At 43.3% G+C, this 18,371-nt stretch overlaps 1 protein-coding gene across 6 annotated transcripts in view; it reads left to right on the forward strand.

The window, feature by feature from the left end:
- The window catches only part of Cpne4 (copine 4), a 592,536-nt gene that overhangs the window by 521,465 nt on the left and 52,700 nt on the right, over positions 1-18,371 (forward strand). For all 6 annotated transcript variants that reach the window (XM_008825090.2, XM_008825091.3, XM_029559677.1 and 3 more), the window contains 3 exons: positions 127-225; positions 5,200-5,286; positions 5,913-5,972. In XM_008825090.2, coding sequence (XP_008823312.1) covers positions 127-225; positions 5,200-5,286; positions 5,913-5,972 — 246 coding nt within the window. The remainder of the gene's footprint in view (positions 1-126; positions 226-5,199; positions 5,287-5,912; positions 5,973-18,371) is intronic.

Here is an 18,371-nt window from a genome sequence, read left to right on the forward strand (position 1 = left end):
TCAATCTTTTGCTCCAGACAAAACATCTTTCACATATTCTTTCTTCTAGTTCACACTGCCTACAGCTGCAATGATAATAGTCTTAATTTAAAGGAGGAAAATAAAGATCACTCTTTTCTTTTTCAGTGCATAGTGTGGGACTGGGACTCCAATGGCAAGCATGACTTTATAGGAGAATTCACTTCGACGTTCAAGGAGATGCGAGGCGCAATGGAAGGGAAACAGGTAAGTGGAGAACCATCTGTGGTATTGCCCCCAGGTGTCCACTTGAAGCATCTTCAGCTACAAATGGAACAGTTAGAAACAAAACTTCAGTATATGATTGAGTCTGATAAACTGAGAGAAGTTGAGCATGGTAGTATATGACTCAAATCCCAGCATTGTGAGTTCAAGGCCAGCCTGGTCTACGTAGGTAGTTTTAAGGCCACCCAGGGTTACTTAATGAGATTAGCTCAGAAAGGAAGGGAAGCAGGGAGAGAGAGAGAGAGAGAGAGAGAGAGAGAGAGAGAGAGAGAGGAGAAGAAAAGAAAAGAGGAGAAAAGAAAAGAAAAGACAATAGAAGTTGCTTCCCAAGCCCAACTCAAAGCCATTCTATAACTTTGGTCAAGACATTTCCCATGAATGGTAGTTTTCCTTTGGTAAAATAGAGGGATTAAGGAGAAAATGTCTAATTTCCTTTAGCTATGCAGGAAAGGCTGCATTACCATTAAAATCAACACTAACTTGTGCTCAGTCACTCTCTAGATAAGAATAAAGAGAAATTGCTGCTGTATTAAATGTCCAGAACCAGTCTCTATCATGCTAATAAGTCAATGACAGCTTATCAATACCACCTGCTGGAATTCTAAAGTGTCTTATAAAAGTTTTGTCATGTTTAGTTCTATAAACATAAATAGCCAAATCAATAAATATGAGAAACATTTCATCTTGAGGTTCCTAAGAAAGAATTAAAAGTAAGATTATAGCATCTATCATGATTGAAAACCACCAAAGCTAGATGCTTTCAGACAGAGATAAATCTTTAAGTTCTACTAAGGACATGAACCACATGCTATTATATTTTTGTGTATCAGTGAAATATCAGAAAAATGTAGTTCTACCACCAGCCCTGTGTTGACACATTCACAGAGTGGGAGCAATTATCTTCTTTATTGAACCTACAATATTTGCTGTGCCTGGCTCTAGGCGTGCTGTCCCTATCATGCCAACACTGTCTCTGCTCTCTGAAGCTTACAGACTGATGGAAGTCAAAGTCAAATCTAAATATGAATCAAATAAACACAAAATTTAAATGCAATAATAACTTTGGATAAATGTTATTTTAAAAAATGGAACTGGTGAGCCTCCAAGCCTTGATGAGCTGCTGAGCCTGATGACCTGAATTCGATCCCCAGGTCTCAGATGGTAGAAGGAGGGAACCAACTCCAGTAAGTTGTCCTCTGACCTCCACATGAGTACATGGAGCACGATAGAACATGTATGCACCCATCCACACATATGTACTCTAATAAATATAACTTTAAATTTTTATTTAAAGACAGAATAAGTTTATTACCAAAGTATTTTACAAGAGATTATCTGAAAAGCTAACATTTAGCTTGAGGCCATTTAAGGATGGAAAGAAGCCAATCAGGTAATAAGTGAGAGAAGAGCATCTCAACCAGTGGGAAGAGCATTGCAAACTATTGAGGCAGGAAAGAGCTTGGTGTGCTTGAGCATTTGGGAATAGGCCAGTATAGCTGACTCAGAGTGAGGTGACCTTGCCTGGAAGGTGGTCAAAGTCAGGGCAGAGGCCAGGAAAAGCAGACTGTAATAGAATCCTCTAAACGTGATGACATACTCAAAATGTGCCCTCCAATACAGTAGCTACCAACCCCATGTGGCTTCTTATGTTTTAACTAATTTAAATTAAATTAAAGAAAATAAGCCGGACATGGTGGCACATGCTTTTAGTCCCAGCACTTGGGAGGCAAAGGCAGGTGGATCTCTGTGAGATCGAGGTCAGCCTGGTCTACATAGTGAGTTCCAGGCCAGCTGGGGCTACAGGGAGACCCTGTCTCAAAAAGACCCCCAAAAATTAATTAATTAATTAAAGAAAATAATTAAATCTATCCATCAGTCACATTAGCCACTTTCCATGTGCTCAGTAGCCACATGTGGCTACTGTTATACCAGATGATTTGGATACAGTGTATTCACACCATCACAGACAATTTCATTAGGCAATACTACAAAGGGTAAAACTGGTTGCTTTAGAAGGCTGGGGAGGTAGCTCAGTCAGTAAAATACTTGCTGTATAAGCATGAGGACTTGAGTTCAATCTCTAGAATCTATGTAAGAAAGCCAGGCATGGGAGCATAGTCCAGCACTGGGGAGGTTGGAACAGGAGGGTTGCTGGGGCACACTGGTCAGCTAGTCTAGCCTATTACTTAGAGAGCTCCAGGACTATGAAAGACCCTGTTTCAAAGACAAGGTTGACGGTTCCTGAGGTTGACCTCTGGCCTTCATATACATATGCATATGCAGAGAGAGAGAGAGAAAGATGGAGAGAGAGAGAGAGAGAGAGAGAGAGAGAGAGAGAGAGAGAGAGAGCTGTATAAGCATAGAGAGAAGAGGGAGAGGGAGGGAGTCAGGGAGATCTGTTAGGGAGCTCTCAGTGGGACAGGATGTGAAAATAATAATGAAATAGTACTGGAGATAAACAAAAGTAGTGAGATTTAAGACACTTTAGAAATAAGAAGCTGTGAGATGTGTTGAGGGATTGGAGAAAGGGAGAGAGGAAAAGGATGATATAAGGATACATGATTTTATAAAAGGGGGGTGGGGCTGGAGAGATGGCTCAGTGGTTAAGAACATCTATACTTCCAGAGGACTTGGGTTTGATTCCCAGCACCCACATGGTAGCTAACATCTGTCCAGAATTCCAGTTCCAGGGGCTCTGACACCTTTTCTGGCCTCTGCAGGGCAATGCATGCACGAGGTGTACTTACATACATGCAGGCAAAACACCCATACACATAAAACTTAAATTATATGTAAAATTTTAAAAAGATACAGGGATCCTGAGATTAGGAAGTTTTATGACAGGAAGGACCAGTTTGTGAAGAAAATTAGAGAAAACCTAATTCAGGTTTTGGAGAAACTGCCGCACAGAGTTGCTTACCTGAAAATGTGTTTTGGGAGGTATCAGGCTTGGAACTGAGGAGCTCAGAGTGCCGAATCAGAGGCAAAAAGAAGAACCCTGTCATTCAAGATCCTGTTCCCCACACAGGTCATGGTGCTGAGGGTCCAAGGCAATTTCTTAAATAATCTTGATTAATTCTTGAGTCCGCCTCATAAGCATCCTTAGTGTGTGATGATCAAAGGGAAATTTTGCAAGTCCCAATAGGAGACCCCCCTCTAGGACCCTCCTAGAGGGAGGCATTGTGATCAACAGAGCAGAATTTGAAGCAAGACTGATGTAGTGTAAGTCTCAGAGGCACCAGTGACTCTAATGCCTGCTTGGGCCACCTGGGGATGTGAAGCTACCGTGCTATCTGTTGCTGAGTAACAAATTACTTGCTAACTTCCTGGCTGAAAACACCAGTTATTACTTCCCATTTTCTTGGTTAGCAATTTTGTCTAATTTACCTAGGATAACTCTCTCTGTTCCTCATGGTCCAACTAAACTCTCATGCATTTGTACCCTGGCAGCGTGGATGGGGTGTCTCTCCATGTACTCTTTTTATCCTCGACATAAACTTTTTCACCTGGCAAAATAAAACTCAGAAGAAGAAGACAACGCCAAAACACAGGTGTTTTTCCAGCTTCTGCACTTACCTCATTTGTTAATGTCCCATTGGCCAAAACAAGTCACAGGAGTAATGTGTAGGCATGGAAACTAGGGATCATTAGAGGCCATTCAAGTGTCCATCTATCTTATTCATAGTCTACTTCAGAAACTGCTTCATCTTCAGACACTTTGGATGGTCTGGAGTAAAATTTTGTCTCCCTGAGGAAAGCTCAAGGTTCAGCCCCTCAAGATCAGGGGTAGTAATGTTCATTGATGTTGAACTCACAATTCATTTTGTCCCGTGAAATCTTCCACAGGCTGGAAAAGCTGCAAACTGTTCTGTGTAGCTTCCAGCCAATTCCTCTGTTCTTATCCCTCCCCCGAGCTCTGAGCCTATCCTTCAAAAAGAGCCTTCTGGACATTTATTGTGACACAAATAAATCAATTTAATATTTCAGTTCACAGCAACATTCTGTATGAACTCATGAATAGCCTTACTAATTTGCTGTAGCCAACACTCAGTGTCCCTTGGGTTTTCTATCCTTTTTAATTTTTTAAAAATTTCGAACAATACATTTTATCATATTTAGAATCCCTTCCCTATCTATCTGCACCCCTCCCATCACGACTCCTCACCCAATTTCATGTACTCTTTTATATAAAGTCAAATTCATGTCCCCAAATGCCCTTTGGTGTGGGTCCATCCACTGGAGCCTGGCCAACCCACCGAGTTTCAACCTTAAACAAGACTGGCTCTGTCCCACTCCTAGCAGTCCTCGGTTGCCAGTAGTTCCGCAGGTCCGCAGGTAGTGTTTTTCAGACAGCTGGGTGGTTTACTCGTATGAACTCACAGCAATGGTAACAGCCCGCACAAGTCCCTCATACAGGCAAGTCAGATGAGATCCCAGTGTGGGGAAGTGGGGAAGAAGCCGCACCTCTACCTGAGGCTTGGCTATCTTTTACGCCATTCCCAAATCCTGAAACTTAGCATTTGGGCATCGCTCAGTACATGTTTGCAGATCACTTCACTCTGCTGCCTACGGTGACCCTAGGGATAGTATGCATTCCTATGCACCAGGCACTGATCTAAATTTATCTCATTGACTAATCATTTAATTATCACAATAAGCCCTTGAAATACATATCATTATAAGCCTGATTTTAGAGAAGAGGAATCCAAGGAGCAGGAACCAGCAATCTGCCTAAAGTTACACAGCTGGGTAATGAGGGAATAAGAATATACACCAGGCAGTCTGTTCATCGCTTTCATCTCTCCTCATTACTGTTCTCCTGGTTGCAAGGTTACCCCCTAGAGACCGCCTGCCAGCCCTCCTGTTCCGTGTGTGCAGCAGCAGGGACAGGCTTGACCTCACTAAATGGCTCAACTTCTCCAACAGGCTCTCATGCTCTGACCCTTCTTGCCGCAGGTGCAGTGGGAATGCATCAACCCCAAGTACAAAGCTAAGAAGAAGAACTATAAGAACTCAGGCATGGTGATTCTGAATCTGTGCAAGGTATGCGTGTAGCCCTCTCTTCCAGGAGAATGAAGTTAAGGTTGTCTGGGAGAAGGAACCGTGTGATCAAAGGGAAAGTGCTGTCACAAGGAAATGACTTTCTCTAAAACAAAAATCAGAAAAATCAATGTAATGTTGGGCCAGTGAGGTGAAATACAATTAATTGTGGGTGGCCTAAGAGCTGTGCTAGCCCAATGCCACCATCTATTTCCCAGGGACATTTCTGCCTTAAAGACAGGAAAGTTCAGGTCAAGGTCAGGCTGCTCTGTGCACAGGGACGCTCTAGAGAAAAGAAAGACTAAGTGTGACCTGTCACTTACTCTAAAACAGTAACAACCCTTGGAAATATGGTTCTGGTCTCACCCCAAAGGCAGAAGTAGATTAGAACAATCCACAAACCAAAATCAAGGGGAACAGGCATGGGTATATGCAGCCCTCTCAGGCCGGTCTGTATCAGTGTTGCTTTATTTCTCTCTGTTAATGCAACACAATCGACAACGCCCCCTGCCTCTCAGATCTCTTTCTACTCCTTCCTCTGGCTTAGCAGCCTATCCCCAAACCTTGGGCCTGCAGTCTGCAAAGAACACAGATCTTGCTGTTATTAATCCACATCTTTTCCTATGCAGATCCACAAAATGCATTCCTTCTTGGACTATATCATGGGTGGCTGCCAAATCCAGTTTACAGTAAGTTATTTCCATGTTTGTTCTTATTCAGGGAAATGGTGTTGGGTTTGGGGACGGTGATACAAAAGCTTCTTAAAACTATGGGTCAGCTTTCAAGCCTTATTGCTGAAATATTACATGAAACCATCGTTTTAAAATGAATTCCTATTCATTCCTCTTCCAGTGAATAGGATTTATGCCCCTTAACCTCCTATGGTTTGATGAACCCTCCTAATGCTTCCCCTTCCCCTTCCACATGAGGATGGAGTGTGAGGCAGGGAGTGGATTAGAGTTCCCATCACTGGGCAAGAAGGATGGGAAGACAGGGAGCCACGCTACCGCGTTCCACCGAGCTAAGGCAGGTGGTTTACTTATGCTCCTGTGACCAGAACAAAAGTGTTAGTGTCATTCCCAGAGATCAGAGTCAAGGGTAAGCCATATGAATGGTCTCTGGGGCAATGAAAAGGTGAATTTCAAGACTAGAAAACCAGGTTGAAATCAGGTTCAGAGACAGTGGATGTCTATTTTCAGTAGGTAGGTTAAGGATCATTTCCTATATGTAATCTGTGTTCCCATGGGATTTGGACACTACTGATGTGTGTTTGGGTGTGATGAATGGATCTTTTTAAAGTGTTTATGAAGGTCAGGATTGTGAGTCTATCTGCCCTGGAACAACTTGTTTTCACTCATTTAATATTCAAAACGTTCTAAGGTATAAACAGATATAACGTCCAGAAAGAAAATGCCCAGATAACAAAATATAGATATGCTGAAACCAGTGGGAAAACCACATAGACACAAAGTAAGAGAGACAATTTGTACATTTACCACTCATTTTACAGGACTGTATTGGTAAAGCTGAGCCCTCTTTAGATCAAATCAGTTATGTGAGAAAAGTATAAAAAGTGGGTTTAATTTTTTTGTATGGGTTGGAGTTTAAGACAATTGCTAAAACCCATGTATCCTTGAGACCAGAGATAGGGATGGTCAAGGACAAAAAAGGGTTAGGCCCAAAGGAGTGAGACAAATGGTCTTTTGATAGGCCAGCCTCTCCCTAGTTAGAGACTTCTTCCATGTTCTAATCTCAGAAAAGTCTACCTATGTCCCGCCTAAACTCAGGCATTACTTGTTTACTTTCGGATACTTACAGGAGCCAGTCACTGATTTAAATCCTAAGATTCTCCAGTGATAAAGCCACTCCACCCTCCTGCACGCACAGTGCTGCATATAGAAGGCACCAAGAATGTTTCCTGTGGGTACAAACATCCCCAACACCACCTGCTCAGTGGTCTTATCCCTGTTCTGGGTCTGCATACATGGCAGTAGTGAAGCAAGAAATGACACACAGGAGGGCCGCTGGGAAGAGTTTCCCAATATATCAGGCAAAGGAGTGACTTCAGGAAACTAAAGTTTCAAGGGAAACCTCTTGACATCCATTTGCTTTAGATTCTGTAGATCCTATGCCCTTGAACGACTCCTTATTCAACCTACAAGGGCTTGCTTTGCCCTTGGAGCTGTGTTGGAAAACACCAGCATCAAAATGTCCCCAGAACTTTAACCTTATGGGGTTCCCAGCACCACATCCTGACTTGGGTAGACCTGTGGCTGCCTGACTCAGGAAGGTTGTCTTTCCTGCTTTGTTCTCAACACTTTCACTTTGATGACCTTTCCCAACTGGGTAGGAGCCACCTCAGTGTTTCTTGCCAACAGCACCCCAAATTCTAGCTTCTCACCTCCTCCAGTGCCAACTGATGGGCCTGGGGTTGGGAGGAGGGCCAGAATGAGGACAGCAGTTGAGAGCAAGGAATGAGAAGAGGAGAAGTAAGCTAGCGCTGAGAAGGGACCAGGCCACTGATGCTTTCCATCACGGCCCTTCCTCCTGTAGACCTCAGGTGTCTAACCAAAGTTAGTAGAATGTCTTCTCAAAGAGGATTGAGAGGAGTTCTGCACATTCTGTTAAAGAAAACACATCAGCCACTCCTGTGGCATTTGCCTCCATAATTAAGCCAGCTTTCTCATTATAAGGTTCTTATTGCTCACGTAGTACAACCTAATATAAATTTTAAGCTGTAATACAGTTCATTAAAGCAGCATGCCGTTTAATTTGGTCTATGGGTGCTTACGTTCTGCCCAGTAATTTTATTGTAATGCATGGCAACATGAAAAAGAATGGCAGAGAGTGTGAGAGGTAGAGGGCGTGTCAGGGAAAGGGGACGGAGAAGTGTTGGGTTCAGTAATTGCACCTCTGAATCTTTCAGAAGCAGAAATTCCCACTGGCTCATAATACAGCTTCAGTCAGAACAAACTTGTGTCCTGAAGAAAGATATCTAGGAATTAGAGGTGGTAAAGTTCTAGATGTTCTCCATGTCACCCTGCACTAGCCAGGTTCTCCTGATTTTAGCTATTGGCTGGGTTTGTCCAGTGATAAGCACCAGTCAGAGAGCAAGCAGGAGAAGCAACGTACAGGATTTGGTCCCCTGGATTGACACTTTCCAGGTTGTGGCTTGCTTTGTCCCTCTACAGACACAGACAGACCCAGTTCCCACCACGTGCTGTGTTGTTCAGACAGTCCTCTTGATGAATTTTGGAAACTGCTGTGCCTACCCTTTGTGGTTGGCTTCTTAGAACCTTTTCTACATGTTTGTGAATTGACCCTTTATTAAACTCTCCTCAGTCACGTCTTCTGAGTAGGCTGTCTCCCATAGACTCTGATCAGCTCATGAGACATGCAGGGGCTGGGAGAAAGCCTTTGTGTCTTCCATGGAGCTCCTGATCAAACTAAAAGTGTTAAAGGTGAAGAGACTTCTTCCAACACCAGGCTGCTTGAAATAATTTTGATTAGCCCTAAACCTTCCAGGGAAAATCAGTTTTAGAGGAAAGAACAAGTTGGATGAATAAGCACAGTACTAAGGGTTTTGTTCTTTAAAAAAATCCCCATAAACATATGTGTTTATCTACCTATATATTCAAATGATAAACGTCACAAGCTTATTTGAGTTGCTACAAATAGCTGGATGTATTCAGGAGAGCGTTGGGAGAGGATTTGGGAGGCAGAATTTGAGGTGGATCTGAGTGTTGAGGTAATTTCATACCTGAGGGAATGTGTTAAAGGATTAAGACCAGAGCATGAAGCAACAGCCATATGCTTTAGAGAAGTAAATCTGGGAGGGGAGGGTATCAAAAACTATTTATCAAAAGCAATTGGTGGTAGCGAAGAAGTGTGAAAGGCAAGCAAGAGATGCAATCCCACGGCAACAGGCCTGAGACTAGGTCACAAGAGGCTGACCTAGTCTGGCAGCAAGAGGAAGAGGCTTTGTGGAAAGACAACAAGCCACAGCCAATGGCAAGGCGGAGAAGGAAACAAGGCGTATGGTGACTCCCACTCTGCCTGACGGTGTTCTTCATGGAAATCTGCAAGTCAAGGGGCTTATGAAGAAAAAAAAATGGGTTTCTTCTGGGACTTGGACATATGTTTGGGTATCCCGTGACTAGTACCTACAAATATAAACCTAGGTTTCAGAAAAGAGGTAGAGCTGCCCATATTGTAATCTGGATGAGATCAACAAAGAGGATACAGGATACCCAATGACAGGAAATCATGGAAGACCTCCATCAGGCAGTAAAAGAAAAGATACCAAAGGAACCAGAGGTCCAGAAGGAGGCAGTACCTCAAATGACTAGGAAGAAAAAGCTATCCCAAGGCAACAATACTGTGTGCTAAAGAGAAGACAGAAGGTAATAAGCAAGGACTGGGGTACGGATGACCAGTCATCTTCAAAAGAACAGTTTCAGCAGAATAAGGTTGTGAGACTCTGGAGTCAGTGTGCAGGCAGAAGGTAAAATGGCATCACGGATATGAATTCAAGAGCATTAATGAAGGGAACGCAAGAGGGCAAAGGAGGCTGGCAATCTGAGGATGAAGAGAGGGAAGTGTTAAGTTACAATCAGACCATAAGCAGAAGAGGGAAAGAGACAAAGGATGCTGAGGGGCTGGAGTGTGGCTCAGGAGTAGAGTGCTTTTGTAGCACATGCAAGGCCCACAGTTCAGTCCCCAGCATCATGGCACAAAACAAATGATGTTAAAAGGAGCCTTGGTCAATGATTCTTATTCTTTTTTTGGTCATCAGGATGTTTGAGAATCTGATACATAGCCTGTGTTATATCACTAGAAAACATACATACCAAATTTTTGCACACAATTGAGGAAGGTCAAGAGCACTCTGAGAACAAATCTCTTCTTACAAGAATCATGGAGTCATACCTAGATCAACTGTGGCATCACAATCTTGAAAGAGGTGAATGGGGAGGGAGGAACAGAGAGAGGCACTGGGCTTGACACATGGTACTGCAGCTAAAAATAAAACCAGATGCTAGGATTTCACAGACAAAATAGTTATAGACAGCACAGAAGAGACAGATGCTGCAAAGTATTTGGAAAGGAGATGGTAGAACTAGAGGCTTCCTTTGAAAGCTGAAGCTTTTAAAGATGCATAAAAATGTTAATTATAACATGGGTTTTTCACAGACAGGAACTTCAAAAGCTTAAATGTCCGACAGTAAAATAACAACTGTATAAATTACAGTACTTCATTTAAATGGACTGTGATAAAGCCGTTTTAAATTATAATTACAAGGATTAGGTAATAACATGAAGCTATGTCTATGATAGTGTTGAGTGAAAAAGAAAAACAAATGTAACAGAGGACCACTGTATGAGTACAACTGTGTAATAGCCATGTCACTATATAGAATGTACAATGCATAGATATAGATAGATAGATCAATCGATAGATAGATAGATAGATAGATAGATAGATAGATAGATAGATAGATAGATAGATAGATAGATAGATAGATAGATAGATAGATAGATAGATAGATAGATAGATAGATAGATAGATAGATAGATAGATAGATAGATAGATAGATAGATAGATAGATAGATGAAAGATAGATAGATAGATAGATGAAAGATAGGTGATAGATGATAGATAGATGATAGATAGATGATGATAGATGATAGATAGATGATAGATAGATAGATAGATAGATAGATAGATAGATAGATAGTAGATAGAGATAGATGACAGAGAGATGCATTTTACAGTTAGAGTGAATCTCCCATAAAGCATGTGCTGGAGACTTAATACTCAGAACAACAGTGTTGGGAGGTGAGATCTAGGACCTGACAAAAGGTTTGTAGGTCATAAGGGTTTTACCCTCTTGATGGGTCAATGACAGTTATAAAAGGATCTGCACCTAAGGGTGTGTTTTCACTGTGCCCCCTCTCCCTTGCTTTTCTGCCTTCCACGATGGGATGAGGCAGCACAATAGGGCTGGCCAGATCCCAGCATGCTGCTCGTATTCCTGCCTCCATAGCCGTGAGCTAGTGCAATCTCTATCAACTGTGAATTACCCAGTCCATAATATTCTGTCATAGCAGTACAGAAGGGGTGGAAGCAGAATTGTAAAATCCAACTAGAAGGAAAAAGAAAAAGAAAATTACTTACTAGGCTATAGAACACTATTTTTTATTAATATGTTCTCATGACTGATTATGTAATTTATAATTCTAAAAATCAAAGATGGGCTGAGTATGGTGGCACACATCTTTAATCCCAGCATTGGTGAGGCAGAGGCAGGCAGTTATCTGTGAGTTTGAAGCCAACCTGAGTTCCAGGCCAGCCAGGGCTACATAGAGAGAGACACTGTCTCAAAAAATAAAATTAAAGATGGTATTTTTTCTCTTCCCTCTGATTTTATGGTCTATGTTTAGTACTATATCATTTAATATAATAAGCTGAATGTGGCTTCCCTCAGTCCGACCTTCAAATCTAAAACCTAGATTACCTATGAAGAGTCTCTTGGGAAATATTTTCTAACCCTAGAACATCTAGCAAGTCTTATGTCCACATAGTGTCCTGGCTTAAGTTTCTAAATCTTTATTTTAAACCCCAGGTAAACACAGACGGACTTAGAGATGTAAGAGTGAACCCTGTCTGTGCAGCTCTGAGGTAAAGCCAGGGAACAATGGACTGAAAGAGCAAATGCTTTTCCATTTCCAGGAAATGAACTAAGTGAGTTCAGCAAAATAGGAATTCTTTATGCTTTCATGATCCCCTTGTGAAATTTTGTGGAAATAGTGAATAAGAGTTTAGTTTATTCTTGAAGAAATGATCTAGCACTGGAGAAATGGCTCAGCACTTAAGAGCACTGACTGCTCTTGCAAAGAACCAGGATTAAGTTGCCCACATCCACATGGTGGCTCACAACCTCCTGTTGACTCCAGTTCCAGAGGATCAGATGCCCACTTCTGGCCTTTGTGGGCACTGCATCCACATAGTACACTTATACATTCAAACAAAACACTCATACACATAAAATTGAAATAATTGTTTCGAAACAGCATCTCACAATGTAGCTCTGGCTGGCCTGGAGCTTACTCTGTAGACCAGGCTGGCCTCAAATGCACAGAGATACGGCCAACTCTGCCTCCCAAGTACTGGGATTAAAGGCATACACCCCACACCCAGCTTAAAATAATTTTCTTTTTTTAAAAAAGAAATGGTCTAGAGTCAATAGCTCCTCTTACAAGGATCATTGGATAAGTCCAAATTGTTTAAATTTTTTATATTTTTTTATTTAATAACCACATGATTAGAAGAAGCATTTCATCACAGCTTTAACATATTCAGTAACAATTTTCAGAGCAAGGATACATCTCTTTCAAAAGTGGCTGTAAGTTTCGTGTTCACAGTTGAATTAATACAATTATACAATATTGAACTCAGTATAAACCCTATAAGACATAAAATTGAATGAGGTTTTAACCTTTAAAAAAGATCTCCATTTCATTTTAAAATATATTATTTCATACAGAAAACCCCATAGTACAGGCGACAGCATGCTAGATCTTGACTGAGAAGTCAGCAGTAGGCAAGACCTGCACATTGGTGGAATAGCATTGACTTGATTAGCCAAAGATCTTTGGCCAGAGTGAGTTAAATTTTTTAAATTTACTTCATGTTTATCACCTCTACTAATTAACATGAAGTAAATTTTTATGCTTCTTCCTCAAATATGAGTCTTTTTAAAAATTTTTTAATTTTTTTTAGTGTATATCATACAGAATATCCCAAACAATCTTATTCATCTATATACCCACTTCCCAAAAGGCACCCTCCCATAGCCTCCTCCCCCCAACTGGAGCCCATATACTCTGTCATCCCTGTTAACTGTCCATTGTGTTGTTGGCACCCCCAGGCACCCCCAGGCATTCCCCAGTGCTTGTCCATCTGCTAAATCTAGTCAGCCTATCTAGAGATCCCTGTTTTAGGAAGATCAGCTGTTCTTCATCTAGCAGCAATCAGTTGACAACATTTCTTCAGATAAGATTGAGGTCTGCTGTTCATTTTCCCAGTTCTATGCTGGGTTACTATCGGAGTCTCTTGGGCCACCCTGGCCAGCAACTCAAAGGAAAGTATCTCCTGTTTGGCATTGTTTCCTGATATGTAGCCTTTAGCTATACATATGGACTCTTAAAAAATTTTGTTGACCCCATTAATTTTTTGTTATATTTTCCTTTTGGGTATTTAAGACCCTACAATTGGCCCAGATAAACCAATTTATTTTTACTCTTAAGGTTATTTGAGGATCTGTTCCTCAGGGGTCACATGGGCTTGGGAGGAGCCCCTGGCTCCTTTCTTTTACCTGTTCTGACTATGCGAAGATAAGTCAAAGGTCCTACTCAACTATGGCTGGCCTTGCTTGGAAGCATGGAGGAAATGTTTCCTCTGTGTTGACCCTCCTCTTTGTAGACTAGACACTGGTTCAAGTCCATCTGGTGGGGTCTCCATGGCCTCCTTGATCAAAAGGACAGGTAACTCACCACAGTTACAGGACATTTTGAGAGATGCTCATAGTCCCCTGGAACTTAGTCAACCTAGGAGGGAAAGGAGCAAAAACTGTCCTTTATGTCCCTCTAACCAAATTAGTATAGGCCTCAGAGTATGGCTGTTAAACATCCAAGAAGGTTAGTTCCACCAGTCTGGAACTTTTAATTACCATGTGCCATGTAGATAAAGCTTGGGCAAAGACCACACAATTCTGCATATTCCATTCTTGTGTTTTCTTAAATTTTTCATAATCTTTGCTTGAGTGGTCTAATTCGTCCACTTTATCTTCCAGTCTTGATACTCTGTTTTCCATTTAATTCATCCTATTGGTGAGGCTTTCTCCTGTTGCTTCTAATTGGCTTACTGAGTGTTTCACTTCCTTCTTCATTTCAGCCTGAGTATTCTTCACTATTTTAACTCTTCTGAATTTATTTAGAAGTTTATCCCTCTCTTCCTTTAGTTCTTTGATTTCTTTGTGTGTTCTTCAAATTCACTGAATTCTTCTATCATGTTTATACTTGTTCTTTCGAGTTCCATGTCCTGTGTTATCTCTAGGTGGTTCTCATTGTACTCCTCTAGAGAATTGGTACTTGGTAGGGATATAGTATTTTGGTTTTTCATATTATTATTTTTTCTCTGTGACTTTGACATGTGAATTTCTTTCATAGCTTCTGATTCTTGTGTGAGACTCAAGGCTTCCTTTGTTGAGTTCAGATCTGCTTCTTTTTGTGAGCTTTATGTGTCTTTGTGGCTTACTTGTTGGGCATGAAAAGCTGGTTGGTCTAGGCTTCAGGTTCTCGCTTTTGATCTTATATTGGAGTGGCCTAATAGCTTTTGTCTTCAGGTGTTCCCACAGAGACCCAAGTGAGATGAGGCTCAGATGCTCTCAGGCTTTCTCCTAAGGTCTGGATCCCTCCCGGAAAGATGCTCTCCTCAGGAATTTGGGGGCTTGGCTGGCCTGGGAGCAGGGCCCAGGAAAGATGCTGGTCCAGGACAGCTGGTGGCCATGCCACCCAGGGATGCAAAGGGAGGTGGAGGTGAGAAGAGGCCCCGAGGCCTCCTGGGGATTACTGGGAGGAACTGGGTTGGTCTGGATGCAAAGAATCAGGAAGCAGTGGGGATTCTGGGCCTGGAGGTCAGTCCAGGAGTCTGCTGTTCCAGGACAAGAAATGGACCAGTACCCAGGTTAGGAGGGGAGCTTGGAGGGTGAATGAGGCTGGGGGAGTCAAGGTGTGGTGGGTGAAGCTGGACTTACCTAGGAAAGGTGCTGGCACCAGTACACCAGAGGCTGTATAGCCCAAAGAAGTAAAAGGAGGTGAGGTTGTACCAGGCCCAGAGGGCTCCTGGGGACTGCAGGGAGGGACTGGGTTGGTCTGGATGCAAAGGATCAGGAAGCAGTGGTGGCTCTGGACCTAGAGGTTAGCCCTGGTGTCTGGGGTGCCAAAACAAGAAATTGGCCAGTACCCAGGCTGTGAGGAGAGACAAGGCAGGTGAGCTGGGAGGATGAAAGAGGCTGGGGGAGTCAAGGTGGGATGGGCGCACTGGGCTTACCCAGGAAAGGTACTGGCACCAGGACACCGGAGACTGTGCAGCCCAGGAAGCAAAGGGACATGAAATTGTTTAAAATGTTTAAAGCTGCCCCATACAATATCATCAGTTGAACTATAGATAAGAGATTTAGCAATTAAATGGTTTCTACTTCCTAGCAGCTAGCCTTAGGAAGCCTTCAATAGATTCCCAAAAGGCCACTTATTCTCATGAAGGAACAGGAGATGAATAATAGGGCTGTTTGGTGTAAGAAACTAAAAATGTCCAAAGAAGTGTTGGTCCTCCACTTGTAGCTTTTTCTCTGGAAGCAGCTCCATGTGCTGCAGCATGCGGGAGCACTGGGCACACGGCTACACAGCTCTGCTTCGTCATGAGCGGGACCTCCTGGGCGCCTGCTCCCTGGCTGCCTACAGAGAAGATTGGAGCACATACCGAACCCCAGGTTTTCATAAGTGGCTCATAACAGGAAATGAAAACACAGCGGTTCTGCCCGCTTGCCGGCACTCAGCAATCCAGAGCCTGCAGCCACCTCCTCAGACTGGCATTTTCAGCCACTTTCTCGCTTTTATTTCTCAACTTAATCCCATCTTTCACTGCCTCCCTGTTGCTTTCTAAAATAAGTTTAACCTTTCACTCTGTTCTCTTCCCATCGAGGCTAACTTTAAAGAGCACAGAGAGCTGTGGCTGGAAAGCCTCCTCCCAAAGATGGGTATTTTATCTCCAGCTTCACGAAGGACACTTTAGAAACTGGCACTTGAGCTTGTCCCTTGCTTTCTAGGCACAGGAGAAAATGGGTTTTGTGGGAACCACAAGAAGGACTGGATGGGTCGGGGATTGAGGATAGTCACCATCTAGGGACTGAGTTCATATTCTCGGCCAATTAAAGAGGTCAAAGGGCAGGAAAAATTTCACGGCAGCAGAGAGCAACAGCAAGCAAACATGCATTCAAAGATGAAGATTCGCATACATACATACATACATACATTCACACAGAGAAAATTGCTCCACAAGGGGAGAGAGGATTCTAAACCAAAGATCCAGGTGCCCTCCCTACCCCCAGGGCCTATGTTTTCAAGGGCTTTAGTGGTTTCCCCTCCTCTGATTTTGAATTGGTCAGCTTAAACAAAGAAGAGAAGACTGATAGATTTATGGCTTCAAAGGATCAGGTGTCCAGGTCTGACCTTAGTCTTATCTGAACTAGTTTGAACTAGTCAGCAAGAAAGAAAGCCCTGCTGGTTTGGGGTAGGGGTAGGGGGCGACACCCCAGGCCTTCCTCCCAGACGAAGATGAAACTATGCTGTTCCAGTTAGCTTTCTACTGCTGTGATAAAACACTGACCAACGTCAACTTGGGAAGGAAAGGGTTTATTTCATCTTACCCTTCCCAGTGACAGGCCATCACTGAGAGCAGGGCAGGAACTCATGGCCTGATCCCAAAGGCAGGAACTGAAGCAGAGACCACGGAGGATTGCTGCTTACTGGCTTGCTCCTCTGGCCTGTGCTCAGCCTGCTTTCTTATACAACCCAGGACCACCTGCCCAGGGGTGGCATCACTGACAGTAGGCTGGGCCCTTATACATCACTCAACAATGAAGAAAATGCTCCAAAGATGTGCCCACAGGCCAGGCTAATAGAGAAAATCTAATAGAGGTTCCCAAGCTATCTAGCACAGGTGCCATCTTTATTATCTATCAATAGCCCTTTCCTTACCTATCTACCTGTCCAAAAATATTGAGAGCTCCTAATCCCTCAATTGTTTCATTTTCTTCAAACTTTTTTAAGGCCTGCCTCAGACTCTACTGAGCTAGGACAGCCCTTCTGATGCTCATAGATAGACACAGATCCCAATCCAGTGGAAAAGTAGAAACCTCAAAGGCAGACCTGCAGATAAAAAAGTAGAAGTTCCTACCAGGTATGTTGTGCTGTCACAGGCTCATCAAAAACAGGCAGCATGGCTGGAGAGATAAGCACTGGCTGCTCTTCCAGAGGACCTGGGTTCAGTCCACAGGAACCCACGTAGCACTTAACAATTGTCTGAAACTCCAGTTCCTGGGCATCTGACATGCCTCCATGGGCATTACACACATGTGGTACATGCATGCAAAACACTCGTACATGATAAATAATAAATAAATAAATAAATAAATAAATAAACAAGATGCCTTATTCTGATCTTCTAACCTTTGTCTTGGCATTGCTATCCTCAGAATTTATTATCCTCCTCTACCCCCAAAGAAACCTGTCTCTTCCTTTTCCTAATGGATGACCAACTCCATATTAAATGTGTCAGCAAATCCTATTCAGTTTCTGCCCTTAGTATGTTCAGTCACAGTCCTTTCCTCAGCCTCATCTCTGCCCCACCCTGATTTGCTAAAAGTATGGAGGCTTGCATCACCTCCATCTGCTTCCCTGGGCCTGCAGGACCTGCAGGCCTCTCTCCCAGTGTAAGTCAATCGCACCCTCCACGCCTTGACTCCTCCAGCATCATTCACCCTACCATATCCCCCACCCATCTCTCCTCCTAGCCTGGAACCTGCCAGATTCCTTGTCTTGGTGCACCAGACACCAGGGGAACCACCACTGCTTCCTGATCCTTTGCATCCAAAACAATCCACTTCCTTCTGGGGTCACCAGGAGCCCTCTGGGCCTGGCCCCGCCCTCAACTCCCTGTGCTTCCCTGGGCTGCACAACCCACCAGCCTCTATCTTAGACACCTGGGCTGACCTTTCCTCTTCCTGATCCTTTGCATCCACACCAACCCACTTCCTCAGGGAAGTCCCCGGGAGCCCATGGGGCCTCTTTCCGCAAACATCTCCCTTTGCATGTCTGGGTGGCACGGCCACCAGCTGCCCTAGAACAGCATCTTTCCTGGGCCCTGCTCCCAGGACAGTCCAACCCCCAAATTCCTGAGGCCACAATCTTTCCTGGAGAGATCCAGACCTTAGGAGAAAGCCTGAGAGCATCTGATCCTCATCTGA

The sequence above is a fragment of the Nannospalax galili genome, unplaced genomic scaffold (genome assembly GCF_000622305.1).
Source record: "Nannospalax galili isolate Female #2095 unplaced genomic scaffold, S.galili_v1.0 scaffold369, whole genome shotgun sequence".
Classification (NCBI taxonomy): domain Eukaryota; kingdom Metazoa; phylum Chordata; class Mammalia; order Rodentia; family Spalacidae; genus Nannospalax; species Nannospalax galili.